General features: G+C 41.1%; 1 protein-coding gene across 1 annotated transcript in view; it reads right to left on the bottom strand.

Annotated features, from left to right (window-relative positions):
* Positions 1 to 18,553, bottom strand: part of LOC124620101 (sorbitol dehydrogenase-like) — an 81,138-nt gene that overhangs the window by 12,791 nt on the left and 49,794 nt on the right. The window contains exon 5 of the mRNA XM_047146769.1: positions 15,517 to 15,701. Within this exon, the coding sequence (XP_047002725.1) occupies positions 15,517 to 15,701 (185 nt within the window). The remainder of the gene's footprint in view (positions 1 to 15,516; positions 15,702 to 18,553) is intronic.

Raw genomic sequence — 18,553 nt, 5'->3', positions numbered from 1 at the left:
TAGGAAACTACTCACCTGCGGGAAGAAAATGGAGCGACAGTGATGCAAAGACTACAGCCAAGATAAAGACACTGGAACATCCAAAGCTAAAGATTAACCTAAGCAACGTTGCTATATTCCTATACCTTGGAATTCTTCTATAGAAGGACAATATAGTATTCAAGCAACGTGGATGCGGTAGGTGGCAGCTACTCGCCGTATCGTGTGACAAAGAAACGCTTGTATACTTCAATGAAAGTATACACGGTGAGTCGCACAAGACGTAACACCACTTTTATGTCATGAACGGTTCAAGGAATCAGACGAGGTTTTATACAAATTGTAGTGCCCCAGAATTTTACGGAAATCTGGAGACACTTGTGTTCCAGCCGTTTCGAACACGCGTTATTTTAAAGCAGGGCGTAAGAATGAGCATGGGATATTGCACCCATTTATTGTTTGTGCAGGCGAAACTGGAAGGGAGATAATTCGTCGGCGCTGGCAAGTGTTCAGCGCGACCTGCCAAGAATAATCAAATACGGCCCGGAAGCTCCGTGGCCGGCTGCAAAGAGTAATGTAGCTTTGTATTGTTGAAAAACAAATGTAGAGACTCGAAATATTGACTGTTTATTAGACGTTGAACTGCTGTTGAGAGTACGTGGACTGGACGTGGATAGTCAGCCACGATAAAAGCTTATGTATTAATTGTGTTCAGAAATGTGTTATTAACTGATTCTGGGTGCCCGGTAATGTGTGGTTTTTTTGTACAAAGTGGAAATAAATATGTTCTGGTGCATTGAATGATATTCCAAGAGCAGCGTATTTTTTAAATAAGAAGAGAGAGAGCGAGAGAGTGAAAATTTCCCCTCCCTAACAGTGAAATCTTCGGAGAAGGGTCCGGTGCTAGCAGAAGACATCGGCGCTGCAAGAAAGCAAAACCAGCACTCTTCAACAAGTAAGTCCACGAAAACGCTTAAGCTGTATAGGGAGAGCTTAACATTACACCGGGCCACCGCAAAATGTTAGTACACCGATGGCAAATTAATGTTGTTGTCCGTTTAATCCTTGAAAGTATTGTATGAACCGTGATACTGAGGCAAATGCTTTTTTTTTATTTTTAATGGAACGGTGCCCTTTTTTTAACGGCATAGCTGGCAAACAACTTTTAACTCTATTATTCCGGCATATTTCCTTCCCAGGAATAAAGGGGTAAGGGGTGAGTTTCAGATTAGTGAAAAAAATGAAGGGTGACCCTTTCGGGTCTCCGTGTTGCAAAGACAATATTCTTAATGTTCTAGCAGAAGTAGTGATTTGCCAGGACTTAATGCAATCTCCTAGCCATACTCCTAAACTCAAGTTGAACTGAAACATAAATCGGTGTTAGTTCTCAGATGATAACATGGTCCGTTTCCCTGTTTGTGCGTCACCTTTTATGTCTCCCTCTCCCTTTAGTTTTTAATGAATTCTAACATTTTTAGTAGTTTCCGACAGTACGCTATTTAGACTCTCAAACAGTGTCGAGTTTATGTTTTCTATTGTAGTATTTCGACGCGCAAGTCGCCTAAGTGTTAGTGTACAGCTTTTGGCTCTCCTCTGCAGTAGTTTATAGTGGGGTGTGACATGACTGGAGTGAAATTTTAGGAATCGAGGGACAAATTTAATATCAAATTATCTCCAGCATCATGTTGTAATTCTAAGTAATGGTCATTTCCTTATTTTACATAACTTGCATTCAACCACTGCTGTCAAAGATCTGACAATTTCCTATCTAAGTTTGTTACTTCCTTGTCTTATCTGACCTTTTTCTATCTAAGATTGTTACTTCCTTGTCTTATTTTACGGTTCCTTTCTATTTAGGACTTCTCCAGATGATGTAAATAACGCTACGTGGAGGCGTCGTTAGGGTTTATCCCCTTCTTATTCTTAAGAAAACACTAAACGTGGAAGGATATGAGCTACTTTTACAACACCGTGTACTGCGTACAGAAAGGAACAGTTCCGAGACGATAATTGTTTGTATCAGCATTACAGTGGACTGAGTCATAAAGCAACACCCGTGAGGCAATGGTTTGAAGACATTGACATGGACTGGCATGCTCACAGTCCTGAGCTCAACGCCATGGGTGTCTTTGGGATGAGTTAGAACATCGACTAAGGTCCACACCCCTGCGTCGAACATTGCTAGCTTCTCTGGTTTCGACTGCTGAGGAACAATGGGCTGCCATTCCTCCACAGACATTCAGACGCCTCATTGAAAGTGTCCGCAGCAAAGATGAAACCGTCAAGAAGGCGAAGGGTGGAGTCATCCCATATTAATATCCACTAATAGGGGCCTAGTTCAGTGTACTTCTGAGGGCACGATTTGAATGCAAAATGTTTAGGAAACAATAAATTATGTTTACTACCGCTCCGTTACAGAGTGATTATCCAGCGAAGCAAACTTCAATTGACTGCCATTTTGAAGGAGGGAATTTGTTTGACGATAAAGGATCAGTATCAAGATATCCAAAGTTATTGTAATGCTAGAGTCTGTGTGAGTGAAGAATGGGATACAGATTTTGTAATGGATGTAGATAACGAATATCTGCGAAGATGAAAACTTTATCGATGGAGCAGTTAATCAAAGTTTTGTAAGGGAAATCAATAATAATAATCGCACTATACATAATGATATAGTGGGATTTATTAATGAAATTAATAATGATACAAAGAAAGGAAACAATCAGTTGGAATTAATAATTAATATGGGATAATTATATTATGAACAGTTTAGATTTCCAAAGGATCAAAAAAATATTTCAGTATACCTTGCTAACTAGGACGTCGAAGTACTCCTGAACGCGGCAAATGTTACTAACAGAAAAGACAGAGATAATTTCGCGGTTGGAATGAGTGTAATTATCTATTATAGATAAACGAATGTGAATATAAAGTTCTGATACGTTTACGCCAAGGTCTGAACAATCGACACGCAACTGGAAACATGTGTACATTGTCTATGTTTCATGGTAAACTTTTAAGAAACGTGAAAATAGACTGAATTGAAAAACAGGTATCGATAAACCGGAACCTGATACCTCCCGTAAAATAATTCCAACATAGTAAAAAACTGATGGGTTTACTTTTTATTGCCATAAGGATTTTCAACAACTGTGATAGTGTAAAGTACAAATATTCCACGTATCAACGGAAAATAGCGTTTTGCGGTCACCATTGAGAGTGTTATTTGCTTTGATCCTATAAAAAAAATAATTATTTACATCAAGCACGGTTCAAAGTGCAAAAGGTACAGCAGGATCCATGGGTTAAGCTGGTAGGGTAAAGGAAAATAGTCTGTGTATTGTAATGTGCCTGAATTCTCCCTTGTATGAAAACATCCAAACATTATCAGATGACTTTGCCTTCAAAAAAGTGATAAACAAGAATAATGATATATATGAGCATTAACACCAAACAATTTCTATACAAAGAGATGTTAAACAGTGCTGGTGTATTTAGTTTGTAGGTGAAGTGTTCGAACTGTCTATTTCATGAGAATGTAGGCTAGGTATAAAAATTATCTTTATGAGATAGTCAATGTTAAATGGTGCTAGCCGGGCAGAATCAGTCAATTTAATGTCCTACACGTGTGTAGTACTCTAAACCCTCCAGCTGAAGTGTGCAAGTATGATACAGCAATAACTAAAATTGAAATGGGGTTTGCCTCGACAGAGAAATAACGTTGATGTGAAAGTATTGGAAGGTTGTCGAGGGCATAGAGGCATTTTTAGTGTTTATTGGACGTAATGATAAACATGGGAATGATGATGGAGAGATATATCTTTATTAGATGTATGATTGAAGTACGAAATCTGTCAGAACAAATACTGTATCACGTATAACTGGAACAAAAGTAGCACAACTACCAAATAATGACATGTTAGGCATTATCTAAGTACCCACTGGACGTTGAGCTACATGAGCATATGGAACTGTTCCTTTTTTTCCCTGTGTGTGGAATCACTATTTCTTGGTTAATTTTAGTTCTATTATATCCATCATTTACTATGTTCTTCACTTCGTCATCACAGTCTCGAACATGCCCGTGCAGAATAATGAGATCTAAAAAATGTATTATCTTAGAACAGCTTTTTCCTTGAGTATCTGCGCTTGTTTCCTCACTGTTTAATATTGATATCCCATGCTTAGCTGCCACGAAGAACAAGAATTTGCGTATGCTGATGACTTTGCCCGTGCTATGTACAACAAAAGGCTTCGGTGATGTAATGCTGTCTCTTACTAAGGGTCTGAAGAGAGCTCTAGCGTACTCAAAAAGCCGCCAGCAACTATCCACCAAACACGCACATCTATATTTTTCCTTCTGAGCAACGCAATGTGCAAAACAATAATCTCCCTCTAAATTTAAGAATAAAAACAATGAATTCATTAAATTAGCACTTACAGGTGAATTAAAGCTGTAGTAGTTGGACATAAGGAGAGCGAAGAGAGAGGTGGGTGAATGTGGTGGTGGGGGGGGGGGGGGGGGGGAGGGCAAAGTAGAGAGACAGAGAGCCACCCTGTCACAGTTTTACAACTCCACACGTTACAATTAATACAAGCCTTTAGGTATTTAATTTTTAATTACCCGTTCAATCTCATTACTTGAGCAAATTCTAGAGCCAGACACTTCTCTGGTCTAGGGTTTGAGCAGAGCGAAACAAAACTCTCCAGAAATTGCTTGAAAGTAATAAGGGTAATTAAGCAAACTTAATTAGTAATGTGAGGGAAAATGTTGTCCGAATTTTCGTAGCCAAACGAAGAGTGACAGATGGGCAAATAGGTTATCAATTTGAGAGGCGTGAGATCTTGTTTGCAAACAAGATTTAAATGCCTGGAAGTAATCACGGTAATTAAGAAAGACATAATTAGTGATTTGAGGGAAAATTGAAACATTTCACGAACAGTTGCTGCTAGCAGTGAATAACGAAGTGTCCAAAGGTTCGTCTCCTTAAGCTCTAGTAGCTATTTTACACATAAGAAGTTACATTGGGGTGATATTTAACTGTCACCAAATCTTTGCTCGAAGTGAAACAAGACTCCCCAGAAATGACACACTGGATTTTATACAAATTTTTACAGCCAGACTAAGTGTGCGAAATAGACTAATCACGTATCAAACTGATTAGTGTGAGTTCTATTTTCTAAAAATTATTTAATTACTTGAAATTAATCAGGGTATTTAAGGAGATCGAGATTTATATTACATTTCATGCTTTCTGAATGATAAAAATAAAAAAAAAACTTGAAAAAAAGATCGCAATATTTTATGAATTGATATGTCTAAAAGTAAGAAATAAATAGATTTGAGATGCTCGAAATCATGTACAACAATTATCCTCTAGTACTCTTTAAAATTCTAAGTTAAACTCTGAACTTAATATTCTCATTTGGCACCTCATTTGCTGCACATAATTTTTTGTATCATTCAGAGGCGCGGCAGATGCTTCTCAGATCGAATTTTTTTCTTAAAAATAATTTCATAAAGCGTTTGACTGTTTATTCAGCTTTTTGTGGCCCACAACCTACAAAGAGACGTTTATGCAAATGACATCCTAAATTAACAAACAGAGTTAGCTAGTACGTAGGTAACAATTTATGTTAAGTCCTAATGGAACATCAATGTGAAAAGATATACATGTAAAACAACTTTTCATGTCTCATTACACTAGACACGTTGTATTATTAAGCAAGCAATGTGACGTGGTCCATTTTCATTATACAGAAACGCATATCACGTCTTTATATGGGCTACTTCATATGTCTATAACCGCAACTGATTTCGGAATGTATAAGAAAATTGTAAGTTATAGACAAACAAACGCGTAAGTCAACCAAACGGTGACAGCTGTACTTCACTAGTGAATCAGTGAAGTCCAAAGCATATAATCAGTAAAACAGGAGTTACAAGTTACAGAATAAAAGTAAATGCATCTAACTATCAACTAAACATAAATATATATGTGGAACAGTGATAAGGTTCTATTCAAGCCTCTGTTCTTTCCATGAGTCAAAGATCGACCGCGAATACTCAGTTATATTCCTAGGGCACTGATTCAGAATGGGCGCCCTTTATTCATCATAACGTAAATTTGTAAGTAATAAAAATTTATTCTGGTGTAAAGCAACGGGCACTCTTGGCTGCTACACAAAACTGCTTGAAATTATCCTTCTCTTTCCATACTAATCGTTTTATTTGCATTTATTTAATAAACTGTCTTCGTGAGATTAAAGTTTTCGTATTTAATTTCTCTTTTACAAGGGCGTGCTGGGAAGTAATGTCTTCGAATTTTTTTCTATGCTCTTAATATCGGTTGAGATGTTACATGCCATGCATATTACATAGTCGTCATCCCCGCTTCGCCGACGCAAGTTAAAACCCTCTTCCGCTAGAAGGTCTGAATAGTGGCGTCCACCCTCGTTAACTGAGTAGCCAGCGCAGCAGAATGCCGCGCCAAGGGGCCCGGGTTCGATTCCAGGCTGGGGCAGGAATTTTTCTCCGCTCAGGGACTGGGTGTTGTGTTGTCATCATCATGTCATCCCTATCTCCGACGAGCAAGTCGTCCAATGTGGCGTCGAATGCAATAAGTACTGCCCTCGGCGGCCGAACGTCCCCGAATGGGGGACTCCCGGCCCACAATGCCGTACGCTCATTTCCATTTTTCCGAATACTAGCGTGTAACATGACCGTATACAGCGTAACTATGTAGGTGCATGAGAAACAGCGTGCTACAGTCGTGTTTCTAACATCAGAAAACGTGGCTCCAACTAAATTCATAGAAGAATGTCCGCCCCGATAGCTGAATGGTCAACGTGATGGACTGCCGTCCTAAGGGGCCCGGGTTCGACTCCCGGCTGAGTCGGGCATTTTCTCCGCTCAGGGACTGGGTGTTGTGTCGTCTTCATCATTATTTCATCTCCATCCGGCGCGCAGGTCGCCCAATGTGGCGTCGAATGTAATGAGACTTGCACCAAGGCGGCCGAACCTGACCCGTCAGGGGCCTCCCGGCCAATGACGCCAAACGTTCATTTTCATTTCCATAGAAGAATGTATGCTGTGTACAATAATGATTGTATCAACATCATTAATGTGCGAAGTTGCGTTGTTCCTGCTCGTAATGAAGGAAACAGTGCTGGTAACATCAACGTGCGTGACAGACCTCGGAGTGGACGACTGCGTGCGACAACCGACGAGACTCATCGGAAACTAGTTGATGAACTCACCAGAGAAAATTGTGTGGTAACAGAGAAACAGCTCTCAGGTAAGTGTGGCGCATCGTGAGAGAGCATAGGGGCCATCACTGCAGAACTGCGGTACACAAAACTGTGTGCGCGGTGGGTGCCTCGAATGCTCACTCTTGACATGAAACAGAGGAGATTGGACTTGTCAACAATTTCTTTTGGTTTTTGAGCGCGAGGATGACGAGTTCCCTAACAACATAGTGACAGTTGAGAAAAGCTGGGTTCACCATATCGACCCTGAAAGTAAGACAGCGTCCGCCGCAAAGCACCACCTGCGACAAATAAGTCCAGGACCATGCTGTCAGCGGGCAAACTCATGCCCACAGGATTCTGGGATGTTCAACGGGTGGTGCATTTGGAATCCGTGTCTAAAGGCACCACCATGAACACTGCAAGGTACTGCAAGACTCTCATGAAACTGGAAACACGAATTCCAAGAGTTCGTCCATGTAAACAGTCGCTCTGCTTCTGGATAACAACGCCAGACCACACACACGAGCGCTGGGTCACCTGCAACAATCGATGCCCTGGGTTCACTGTCTTCGCTCATACTCGATGCAGCCCCGACTTGGCCCCATCCGATTTTTACCTGCTTCTAGAACTCAAAGAACACCTTCGAGGACATCGCTTTGATAGTGACGAAGCGGTGGAATCAGAGATGAGATTGTGGCTCCGTCAAAAATCAATCATTCTACGGGTGTCAACATTGAGAAACAAATATGTAGACGTGAAGAATAAAGATTGACAATGTTTATAATTTTTTTCTCATTTAAAAATCTATAAGAGTTTTCACATACAAAATTCTGAGGCATTACTTCACAGCACGGTCTTGCAGATGTATTACTAGTATTCGTTGAAAAGACGCGTTTCGCCTTATTTAGGCATCTTCAGGTTGTCTTTTCTAGATGGACGCGAGAGGCACCAAAGTCTGCATAACGCGTTCCCGTTCACAGGAGCGAGTAGCAGAGTAAGATGGGGGCTCAGGTAGCAAGCATAATGCCCAACTACTGCCCCCATCTTACTCTGTTACTCGCTCCTGTGAACGGGAACGCGTTATGCAAACTTTGGTGCCTCTCGTGTCCATCTAGAAAACATAACCTGAAGATGCTTAAATAAGGCGAAACGCGTCGTTGAAAAATGAAAAAACTAAAATTGCAGCCAAGACTGGTTTTTAACGAATACTGTTAAGCACTGGTTTGCTGTATGCCACGTATGGATTGGAAGAAATATATTACTCTTCGACATGTCCACGTAAATGTATCTCATCAACTGAAGATAAGCGAAACACGTCTTCGCATAACGAAAGCTCTATAAGAAGCGTCTGTTGTTGTGTGTCTTAAAGTAATTTAATCCATAGCCACGTAGCTCAACAGCGGTTATCATGGATAAATTAATGCTCTTTGATTCGATTCTGTAGCTACGTATTGCGTTGGCGACAGGGTCAGGTCCCACGTCGTCAGCTGTAGCGTACAGTGGCTGTTAACTTACATGCAATTAGAAAACTGAGCGATTTCATCTCAAATCGTACAATGCATGTCAGTTCATCATAATGCATTTCTCTGGAAAAAATTTATACTAGACTTCCACATCATTTTTATTAAGAAATAAAATAATTCCAATTTTTTACTTTAAATTGATACAGGCCTATGAAGAACGTGAATTTTGTTAATAACTCACAATATAGTACTGAACTAAAAATATGTGACAAACAAACCGCAAATACTAGTGACCTGAAAGATTTTTTGCTTTTGAACTTTCAAATTTAGACGAGTAACACACTCATAGTCTTTATTTTTATGCACAAATTTTAGATTTTTCTAATGTTCAAAACTATTTTCTTTTGAATTTGGAAGGTCAAGTAATGCTAAATTTCCTGTTATATTACCACATACAACTCATCTATCTACCTACAATGTCTTCTCTTCTTCAGCTATCTGTATTACGTAAATATATAATAACAAGAATTTTAAAAATCTCGTTTTTATGAGATTTTGCAAATTATTTGCTCTAAAATCCCCATCAAAAAATGTTGCATAATATATTAGTTGGTTATTGTGTGATTTGTGGATGCAATCAAAATGAGAAATTTTTTGTTTGTAAAATGTGAGTGATTTTTCAACATTAAGCGTATTTAGCTTTTAATTTTTAGCGTAAAATTAGTATGTTGACAACACTGTTTTCAGATCTCTTCTGTTTGGTATAAACACACATGAATTTCCATGTCAACCATCCTGCTTTGAATTCTCTGTGTGATTTGAACTTCTTGTTGGGTATAGTGCCATTGATTAAATACACTAGTGAAAGGGTGAGATGCGTGAACTGTGAAAACAAACACGGAAAGTTTGCGTTTAAGAAAAGTGGAAAACATCTACCAGTTTTTATATTCTTTCGTAAATAATTCGTGTTAGTATTTGGCCACCATGACTTATTAAATTGATAGTTCGATAGCCTTCACACCCATCAGCACTAGCTTTCTTCGGAATTGAAATTATTACTTTCTTCTTGAAGTCAGAGGGTATTTCGCCTGTCTCACACATGTGTCACACCGAACGGAAGAGTTTTATCATGGCCGGTGCTACCAAGGCTGTAAGTAGTACTGACGAAATATCGTTTACTCCCAGGCCTTGTTAGGACTTACACTGTGAAATTTTTCTTGCTGTATATCATATCTCCAATCACAAATTCAGTGAAGTAGTCTTCCATTTCTATAATATTGCCTTCAATTTCATCTGCCTTGCGGCAGATACGTGATGAATAGGGCCCGGATTTTAATTACCTAAAAAAAGTGAAATATGCAAGCATTTATGACCTAAAGCTTACATAAATATGACCTTAAAAAACAAAATACGACGTAATAGAAGTTTATTTAAAGCATTCTTATTTGTTTATGTAATTTTTATTCACCATGAAGTAATATAAAATTCACTTCTCAAAATATTGTAAGTATAGCTCTTTCTATCTATAGGGTTTGTAGCTAATTTGCACCTATTTTTTGAATGTCTCAAAACAGAAAGTATAGTGAAAAGATCATCTATCGAAACAGCAAAACAATGTTTTTATTTCTACATAGTATTTAAAGCATTTCCATTATTTAATACCGTACGTCAATCTTCAGTATCTTCAAAGTTGCACTGGATCACAAGCTGCATTTTCAAGTTTCCCACTGTCAAAGACCTAAGGTTGTCGCTGAGGATAGTTTTGCACCTGGAAAAGCTCCTCTCCACTTCACAAGACGTCACTGGAGCGTATTTGAAGGCAGCCCAGTCACTGGAGTTCAACTTTGTTTCAGTATCTTCAAATGTTGCGGCATTCCCTGAAAGACTGTCACTAATTTTGCACAGTATAGAATATCCAGGATTCTGTTGGAGAACACTTTGCAATTTGGTTTTCACTTTTTCAGCCACATGACCACGAGCTCGACTCAACTCACTCTGCACATGTTGCACAATAGTCAGGGCCTCACATAGCTGAGTGCCAACAGCTTCCAGTCGTTTGGTGGCTTTTGGTATCACTGAAAAACTGGCGTTGATGTATGCCAAGTTTCGAGACAATGTATCTGTAAAAACGTCTTTCACAATTTTGATAGCACTTGACTCATCGCTACCAAGCTCACAGAAGATTGTCTTTATTTGGGTGTAGTTGGTGCAGCAATACTCAGCAGCATTAAGCCAAGAACCCCATCGTGTAAGAACACGTTTAGGTGGGAGGGACGTTGAAGGTGCTTGTTCCGTGAATTTCTGCACCAGTAGCGGAGCCTTCACATAGGTTTTCTTGCCACGGGAAATTAATTTGTCCACGTCAGGGTAATTTGACCGCACCTCTTCGGCAACTCTGTGCAACGCATGTGCAAGTCAAGTGCCGTACACCATACGGGGGAAGAGAATCTGAAGCCCTTTGGATGCTTTAGCCATATATGAAGCACCATCTGTTACAAGCAGCAAAACGTTCTCTCTTTTCATACCATCCGGCCACAGTAGCTTCAGAGAGTTGTCAAACAAAATATCAGTCGTCAAATTGTTTACTCTATCGAGAGCTTCACACGTTAGTAGGAACATTCTCCACGGCCATCAACACCAACAACAACATTTGCAATATATCGCCCACTAATATCCGTAGTTTCATCAATCGACAGCCAGATCTTTTGCTCAGCAATAGTAATTCGTATTTTGTTGAACACATCATTGTAGCACATGGATAAATAGTTTTTTCTCAATGAAGATTCATGTGGAACTGGATGTGGTATGTACTTCTCCAAGACCCGTCTGAAGCGTCGATTCTTCAGCTTTTCCAGTGGGATGTTGCAGGACACCATCATCTCACAGATCCTTGCAGAACGATTGCACGGTTGACGATTGACCTGTTTGTTCAAATAACAGCGTTTGCCTGCTGTTATTTTCAGCACTTCGTTTCACACAGCTGCTGTGTTTAGCGGTATTACAGTGTTGTTGCACACTAAAGCGCGTTTCTGCACTAACTTTAACATCACACAGTCTACAGAATAATTTTTTCCCATCAGTACTGAAGAACTTCTCTCCAAATTCTCGAACATATCCTCGCAACTTCACGCTGTCGGAACACTTTGCTTTAGGCATGTTCAACAAGGCAAAGGCTATATTCAAACTGGTTACTGGGAACACCTGTGCGACTGCGATGATTATTACGGCAGAAGCCTTTGTTGGCTCTGACTCTGCGCAACAATGTTTTATGTTCGCGAAACGACTGTTGTGGTACACCGATTTTCTGCTACGGTCCTGAGAAATAAAGCTGTGTACTAATTTATCTGTTTATCTTTCATAATAGCACGTTAAATACTGTCTCGTGAGCAACATATTCCTTTTATAATTCGTATGTCCCGTAAGATTCGAGAAAAACGGTATATGAATTTTTGGCAAAAGTTGACGGAAATATGACCTATTATATTAAAAGTTAGCCACAATATGACATATTACTAAAATTTGTTGAAATATGAGTCTATATGCACAATCAAAATACACTTTCGACACTAAAATGCCTAGATTTGTGTACAATTTTTTTCTAAAAGTCACCCTATAGTTCAGAAAAATGTATGACTTGTCATTAAAATCCGGGCCCTAGCGATGAAACATCAGACTGGTGATAAGCTAGGATAAAATTATAACGTCGTAGTAACACGTTACTCTATTCTTGTAATATACATTTATTTAGCGTCGTTGAGCGGATGTGAGCCGCTCTCAGCAGCCAAAATAGTACAGTCTCGGTTTTCAGAGGGGCTAGGATGTGGAATAAACTAACTCAGTCTGTCGCTGTTTTTGCCCGAGAGCGCTGGGCTCGAGCGAGTATGAGCGAACAAAACGCCCTTTGCAGACCTCTAGTCTGGAGCGCTCTAAGAGTTCATGTTATGGGGCAGCCGCAACTGTACAAGCCCATTTTGGAAAATTAAGAAACCGCGAAAGTTGCTTAATCCCCTAGCTTTTATTGTGTACACACGGTCGGTTTCGGAACAGTTAAAGTTCCATGTCTGATGCAAGAAAATAAGATCGCTTAATCAGCATGCTTGAGGAGCACGCGTAGCGACTCAGTTGTTCTCTGCCGTCTCCGAATTGGACACACGCGGTTGACCCACAGCTATCTCCTTCGCCGTGAGGAACCCCCCCCCCCCCCCAGTGTCGCTGTGGTGCAGGGCTGACAGTGGTCCATCTACTGATGGACTGCTCCCTTTTAGCCCCCTTGCGGCAGTCCTTTAATTTGACCAGCTGCACTTCCTTTAATTCTAGGTGACAATGCCTCTATAGCTGACTCAGTTTTACGTTTTATCCGTGCAGCCGGGTTTTATCACTCACTCTAGTTTGGACGCTCTCGCATGATTTCTCAGGCTACACCCACTCCAGCGACTTTTAATTGTGACGTGGATACCAAAATAGTGTCTTTTATGCTAACAAGTTGTGTTGGTATCTCTATCAGCGATTTACAGCTGGAGGTTCTTCGTTTGTAGTTGAGTGGTTGACCTTTTACCTGATCCTTCAACCACTGTAGTCTGTTTTACTCTAGTCAACTATTTGCTCTGCTCTTTTAAGTGTCCTCTATTTTGTGTTATTGCGGTGTTCATTTTAGCTCTGAACCCCTTGGTGTTCCCTCCCTGACCGCTACGGTCGAAGGTTCGAATTCTGCCTCGGTCATGGATGTGTGTGATGTCCTTAGGTTAGTCAGGTTTAATTAGTTCTAACAAGAGAACCTCCCCATCGCACCTCCCTCAGATTTAGTTATAAGTTGGCACAGGCCTTGAAAAACTGAACACAAATCGATCGAGGAAACAAAAAAAAAAAAAAAAAAAAAAAAGGCTCAAATGGCTCTGAGCACTATGGGACTTAACATCTATGGTCATCAGTCCCCTAGAACTTAGAACTACTTAAACCTAACTAGCCTAAGGACATGACACAACACCCAGTTATCACGAGGCAGAGAAAAATCGAGAAAACAGGAAGAAGTTGTGTGGAACTATGAAAAAAATAAGCAAAATATACGAACTGAGTAGTCCATTCGCAAGATAAGCAACATCAAGGATAATGTGAGCTGACGAGCGCCGTGGTCCCGTGGTTAGCGTCAGCAGCTACGGAACGAGAGGTCTTTGGTTCAAGTCTTCCCTCGAATGAAAAGTTTATTTGCTTTATTTTCGCAAAGTTATGATCTGTCCGTTCGTTCATTGACATTTCTCTTCACTGTAATAAGTTTAGTGTCTGTGTTTTGCGACCGCACCGCAAAACCGTGCGATTATTGGACGAAAGGACGTGCCTCTCCAATGGGAACCGAAAACATTTGATCGCAAGTTCATAGGTCAACCGATTCCTCCACAGGAAATAACGTCTGATGTATTCTATACGACACTGGTGACGGCATGTGCGTCACATGACAGGAATATGTTGTCGACCTACCTAACTTGTACACTTGGCGAATGGGTAAAAAGATTCTTCTACCTTGCCCGATTTAGGTTTTCTTGTGGATGTGATAATCACTCCCAAAAAAGTGATGAAAACAAGAGTTTGTCACATAAACTGCAACAAATGAATGCAACAGTTTCACAGTCGCACAGTTTTCCCTGTGTTCTGTCAAAACATATGTTTTTAACGTTTTCAAATTTTTCCGTGTGTAGAACGTCAAATCCTGCTTATGTCCAAGCAAATCTGAACATGGCCTGGAATTTTGGAGAACGAAGTTGATTATATAAAAAATTCAACTTTTCACCCGAGGGAAGACTTGAACCAAGAACCTCTCGTTCCCCAGCAGCTCACGCTAACCCAGTGTGCGATTTGCAGGGGGGGATGGGGGGAATTTCCCTCCCTCTACATCAGACCATCCCCTCCTCTGGTTTTAGTTTATGTGTCCCAACCTGGGATGTTTATTTCCCACGCACTGGAGTAAAACTTTACATATAATTTAAATTTGTGGAGCCGAACACTGAAAGTTTTTAATAAGTCTTACTATTAATACTATTAATATGTTTCAGTTTTCTATCATCAGAATAAGTAAAGCTCTTCACAAATGTGCCTCTACTCTTTGAATTCCGCTCGTATACCTGTATGTAGATGATTTTGTAAATAAGCTTTACCTATAATGCACTTTTAAAGCTATAACAAGGGATGGCTTTTCTGATAGTGTATACGCGTGACTAGTGAGTTTCGGCATTAAAATCTATTTATAAATAGCTGTTTAACCATGCGTCCAAGCTAGTAACATAGATAATTCTAATAACCCCCGAAGGCATCCCCCCCCACTGGTAGAAGCACAAATCGCACTCTGCGCTAACCACGGGACCACGGCGCTCCTGAGCTAACACTCTCCTTGACGTTGCCTATCTTGCTCATGGACTACTCAGTTTGTATATTTTGCTTATTTTTTTCATAGTTCCACACAACTTCTTCCTTTTTTCTCGATTGATCTGTGTTCAGTTTTTCAAGGCCTATCCACGGTGCCAACTTAAAACTAAATCTGAGCGGGTTGCGATGGGGAGGTTCCCTTGTAAGTTATAGGCGACTGATGATCTCGGAAGTTAAGTCACATAGCGCTCAGAGCCACTTGAACCATTTTTCCCTCCCTCTGGGTGCAGAGGTTACGCTTTTACTGTATAGACCTTTTACAAGTATGTATGTTTGGAACAGGGGACTGATGACCTCGATGTTTAGCCCCCATCAAACCCCAAAACAAACCAACCAACCAACTTAATCATCAGAGGTCATTGTCACCCCAACTTTGATTTCTCGATATTTCGAAACTGCAGTTTTGTACCTGCGATGCCGATCTTGTTGGCGCCGAACGCCTTGGCGGCGGCGACGGTGAGCAGCCCGACGGGCCCGGCGCCGATGACGAGCACTTTGCAACCCGGGCAGACGCCGGCCAGGCGGCACGCGTGCACCCCCACAGACAGCGGCTCCAGGAGCGCCCCCTCCTCCAGCGACACGTGATCTGGCAGTCTGCACACAACGCCACGTGGTCAGCAGTCGATTCAATCTACCGACACCGGAAATCAGCTATAACCTAGATGGAGGATGTTACAGTATGTACAGGGTGTCCAGAAAAGGGCTTCCAGATTTCAAAATTAAATATCTCGAAAACATAGATCGATAGAGGAATGCAGTAAACAGTATGTTTGTATGAAAGCTGTAAGAAGTTTATACAGCAGTTTGAAATAATAGTTACAAAAGCTGCCAACAGATGGCGCTGTATGATGTACAGCTCATATCAGCATACATAAGTGAAATAATCGTATGAAAACAATCTTTGCAAACAATCACATCACAATGTTTTCAAAATGTTCACGATTGGCACTACAGAGGTGGCGCGAAGGAAGAATGAAATTCGCCATGACATTTCGTAGTGTCTCAACCAAATGGGTTCACATGCCACAGAGATCGCCGATTCAAGCTCGTCCAGCGTGGCGGGATGCTTCGGGTACACCATGTCTTTCACAGTGCCCCACAAAAAAAAGTCACAGGGAGTCAAATCCGGCGAATATGGAGGCCAATCCATGCCTGCACCAGTAAATTTGGGGTATTCCAAAGCAATGACTCTATTCCCGAAGTATTCCTCAAGAAAGCGAAACACTTTTTCGGTCCGATGTGGTCGGGCTCCATCTTGCATAAACCATTCAGTACCTGGTCGATCCTCTAACGCTTGCTGTGTGGCGACAAATTGTTCCAAAATTGCAACGTAACGTGCACCAGTGACAGTTTCTCGAATGAAAAAAGGGGCAATAATGCCTCTGCTGCATACTGCAGCCCACACAGTAACTTTAGGGGAATACAGTGGTTTCGCTTCACACCAATATGGCTTTTCGGAACCTCAAAATCGCCAGTTCTGCTTATTCACGTATCCATTCAGGTGGAAGTGTGCTTCATCTATAAACCAGATGCAGCCAACATCAAATCCTTCACTGTCAATCATTGTGAGCATCTGATTAGCAGAGGCAACCCGTTGTTGCACAGCTCGTACGGGTATGTCCTGGTGCGTTTGAATTTTGAACGGAAACATGTGTAGGCTCTTTCTCAGTATTTTCTGCGTGCTGGAACGCTTCAAACCAGTCTCAGATGCAATTCTACGGACGGATGACATTGGATTTCGGTGAATAATTCCAGAAACTGTGGCGATATTTTCAGGCGTAACTGCGGTTTGCTTGCGGCCAACATGCCCCACTAGATCATCAGTTACGCTGCCTGTTCGTTGAAATTTTGCGAAGAGCGTACAAATGGTTTTCGCATCCGGTCCTTTTGGAACATTAAATCGTGCTTGAAAACTTCGCCTTGTTGCCATAGGACTCTCTTCTAACCTGTGGTACTCTAGCACGAGAAAAACGCGTTATTCAATGGAGTACATGGTTTTAATCTCTTCCTTCGGTACGCTAACCTCCTTTTACGTTTCAATAGTGGAACTGATCGCTCTGGGCTTCGGATCAATATTTATACTAGGCATTACGTATGGCGATTACAGCGCCATCTATTAGCAGCTTTTGTAACTATTATTTCAAACTCTGTATAAACGTCTTACAGCTTTCACAGTAAACATACCGTTTACTACATTCCTCTATCGATCTTTGTTTTCGAGATATTTAATTTTGAAATCAGGGAGTACTTTTCTGGACCCTCTGTATCTTCGTACTTGTACAAACACATATGCGAAAGCACATTGGCATTGTTTTTTACAAAGTGACCCCAAAGTCCATTCATATTTGAAAATGCAGTAATTGCTGAATAATAGAGGTGGAGAGGTAAAACTTGATACACATGCCTGAAACCAAAAACGAGTGCAAAAAAGGCTAACAGATGGCGTTGAACAGCAACACAACAGCGACCACTCATGAGAATCGTGTATAAAATGAACTGTAGTGAGAGAGGGAGTCAGATGCGCAAACATTTTTCGTGTGAGCACTTAAAAGTTCAAATGTGTGTGAAATCTTGTGGGACTTAACTGCTAAGGTCATCAGTCCCTAAGCTTACTCACTACTTAAACTAAATTATCCTAAGGACAAACACACACACTCATGCCCGAGGGAGGACTCGAACCCCCGACGGGACCAGCCGCACTGTAGCACTTCAAAAATGGGAGAAAATGACGATGTTGTCTAAAGTGTTATGGGCCGACGTAGCCCATTTTACACTCTTAGGGTTTGTCAAAACCTACTTGTTCAGAATTTGGGCTACCGAGAATCCTAGAATTGTCGTGGAATCCCAGTTACATGACGAAAAAGTCTCGGTGTGGTATGGATTACCACATCAATCGTGACTGGATCCTTTTTTCTTAGAGGAAATTCTGTGTGCTGCTTTTCAGACTGTCACCGTGACCAAAGAAGACGAAGTAAATATTCCTGAATTCCAATCAAGAACAACTGCCAAGATGGAAACATAGAAGTAAATATCCTTGGAGTAACGAAGCAGCTTAAATCACTTAATAAAGGCAAGGCCTCCGGTCCAGATTGGATACCAGTCAGGTTCCACTCTGAGTATGCTGATAAAATAGCTCCATCTTAAGCAATTATCTACAACCACTCGCTCGCAGCTAGATCCGTACCTAAAGACTGGAAAATTGCTCAAGTCACATCAATACCCAAAAAGGGAAGTAGGAGTAATCCGGCCGGCCGGAGTGGCCGAGCGGTTCTAGGCGCTTCAGTCAGGAACCGCGCGACGGCTACGGTCGCTGGTTCGAATCCTGCCTCGGGCATGGATGTGTGTGATGTCCTTAGGCCCGTTAGGTTTAAGTAGTTCTAAGTTCTAGGGGACTGATGACCTCAGAAGTCCCATAGTGCTCAGAGCCATTTGAACCATTTTAGGAG

This window comes from Schistocerca americana, chromosome 6 (assembly GCF_021461395.2).
Source record: "Schistocerca americana isolate TAMUIC-IGC-003095 chromosome 6, iqSchAmer2.1, whole genome shotgun sequence".
NCBI classification, from domain to species: domain Eukaryota; kingdom Metazoa; phylum Arthropoda; class Insecta; order Orthoptera; family Acrididae; genus Schistocerca; species Schistocerca americana.
Note: the sequence above shows the minus strand (reverse complement) of the source record. Positions and strands in the feature narration are given on the sequence as shown.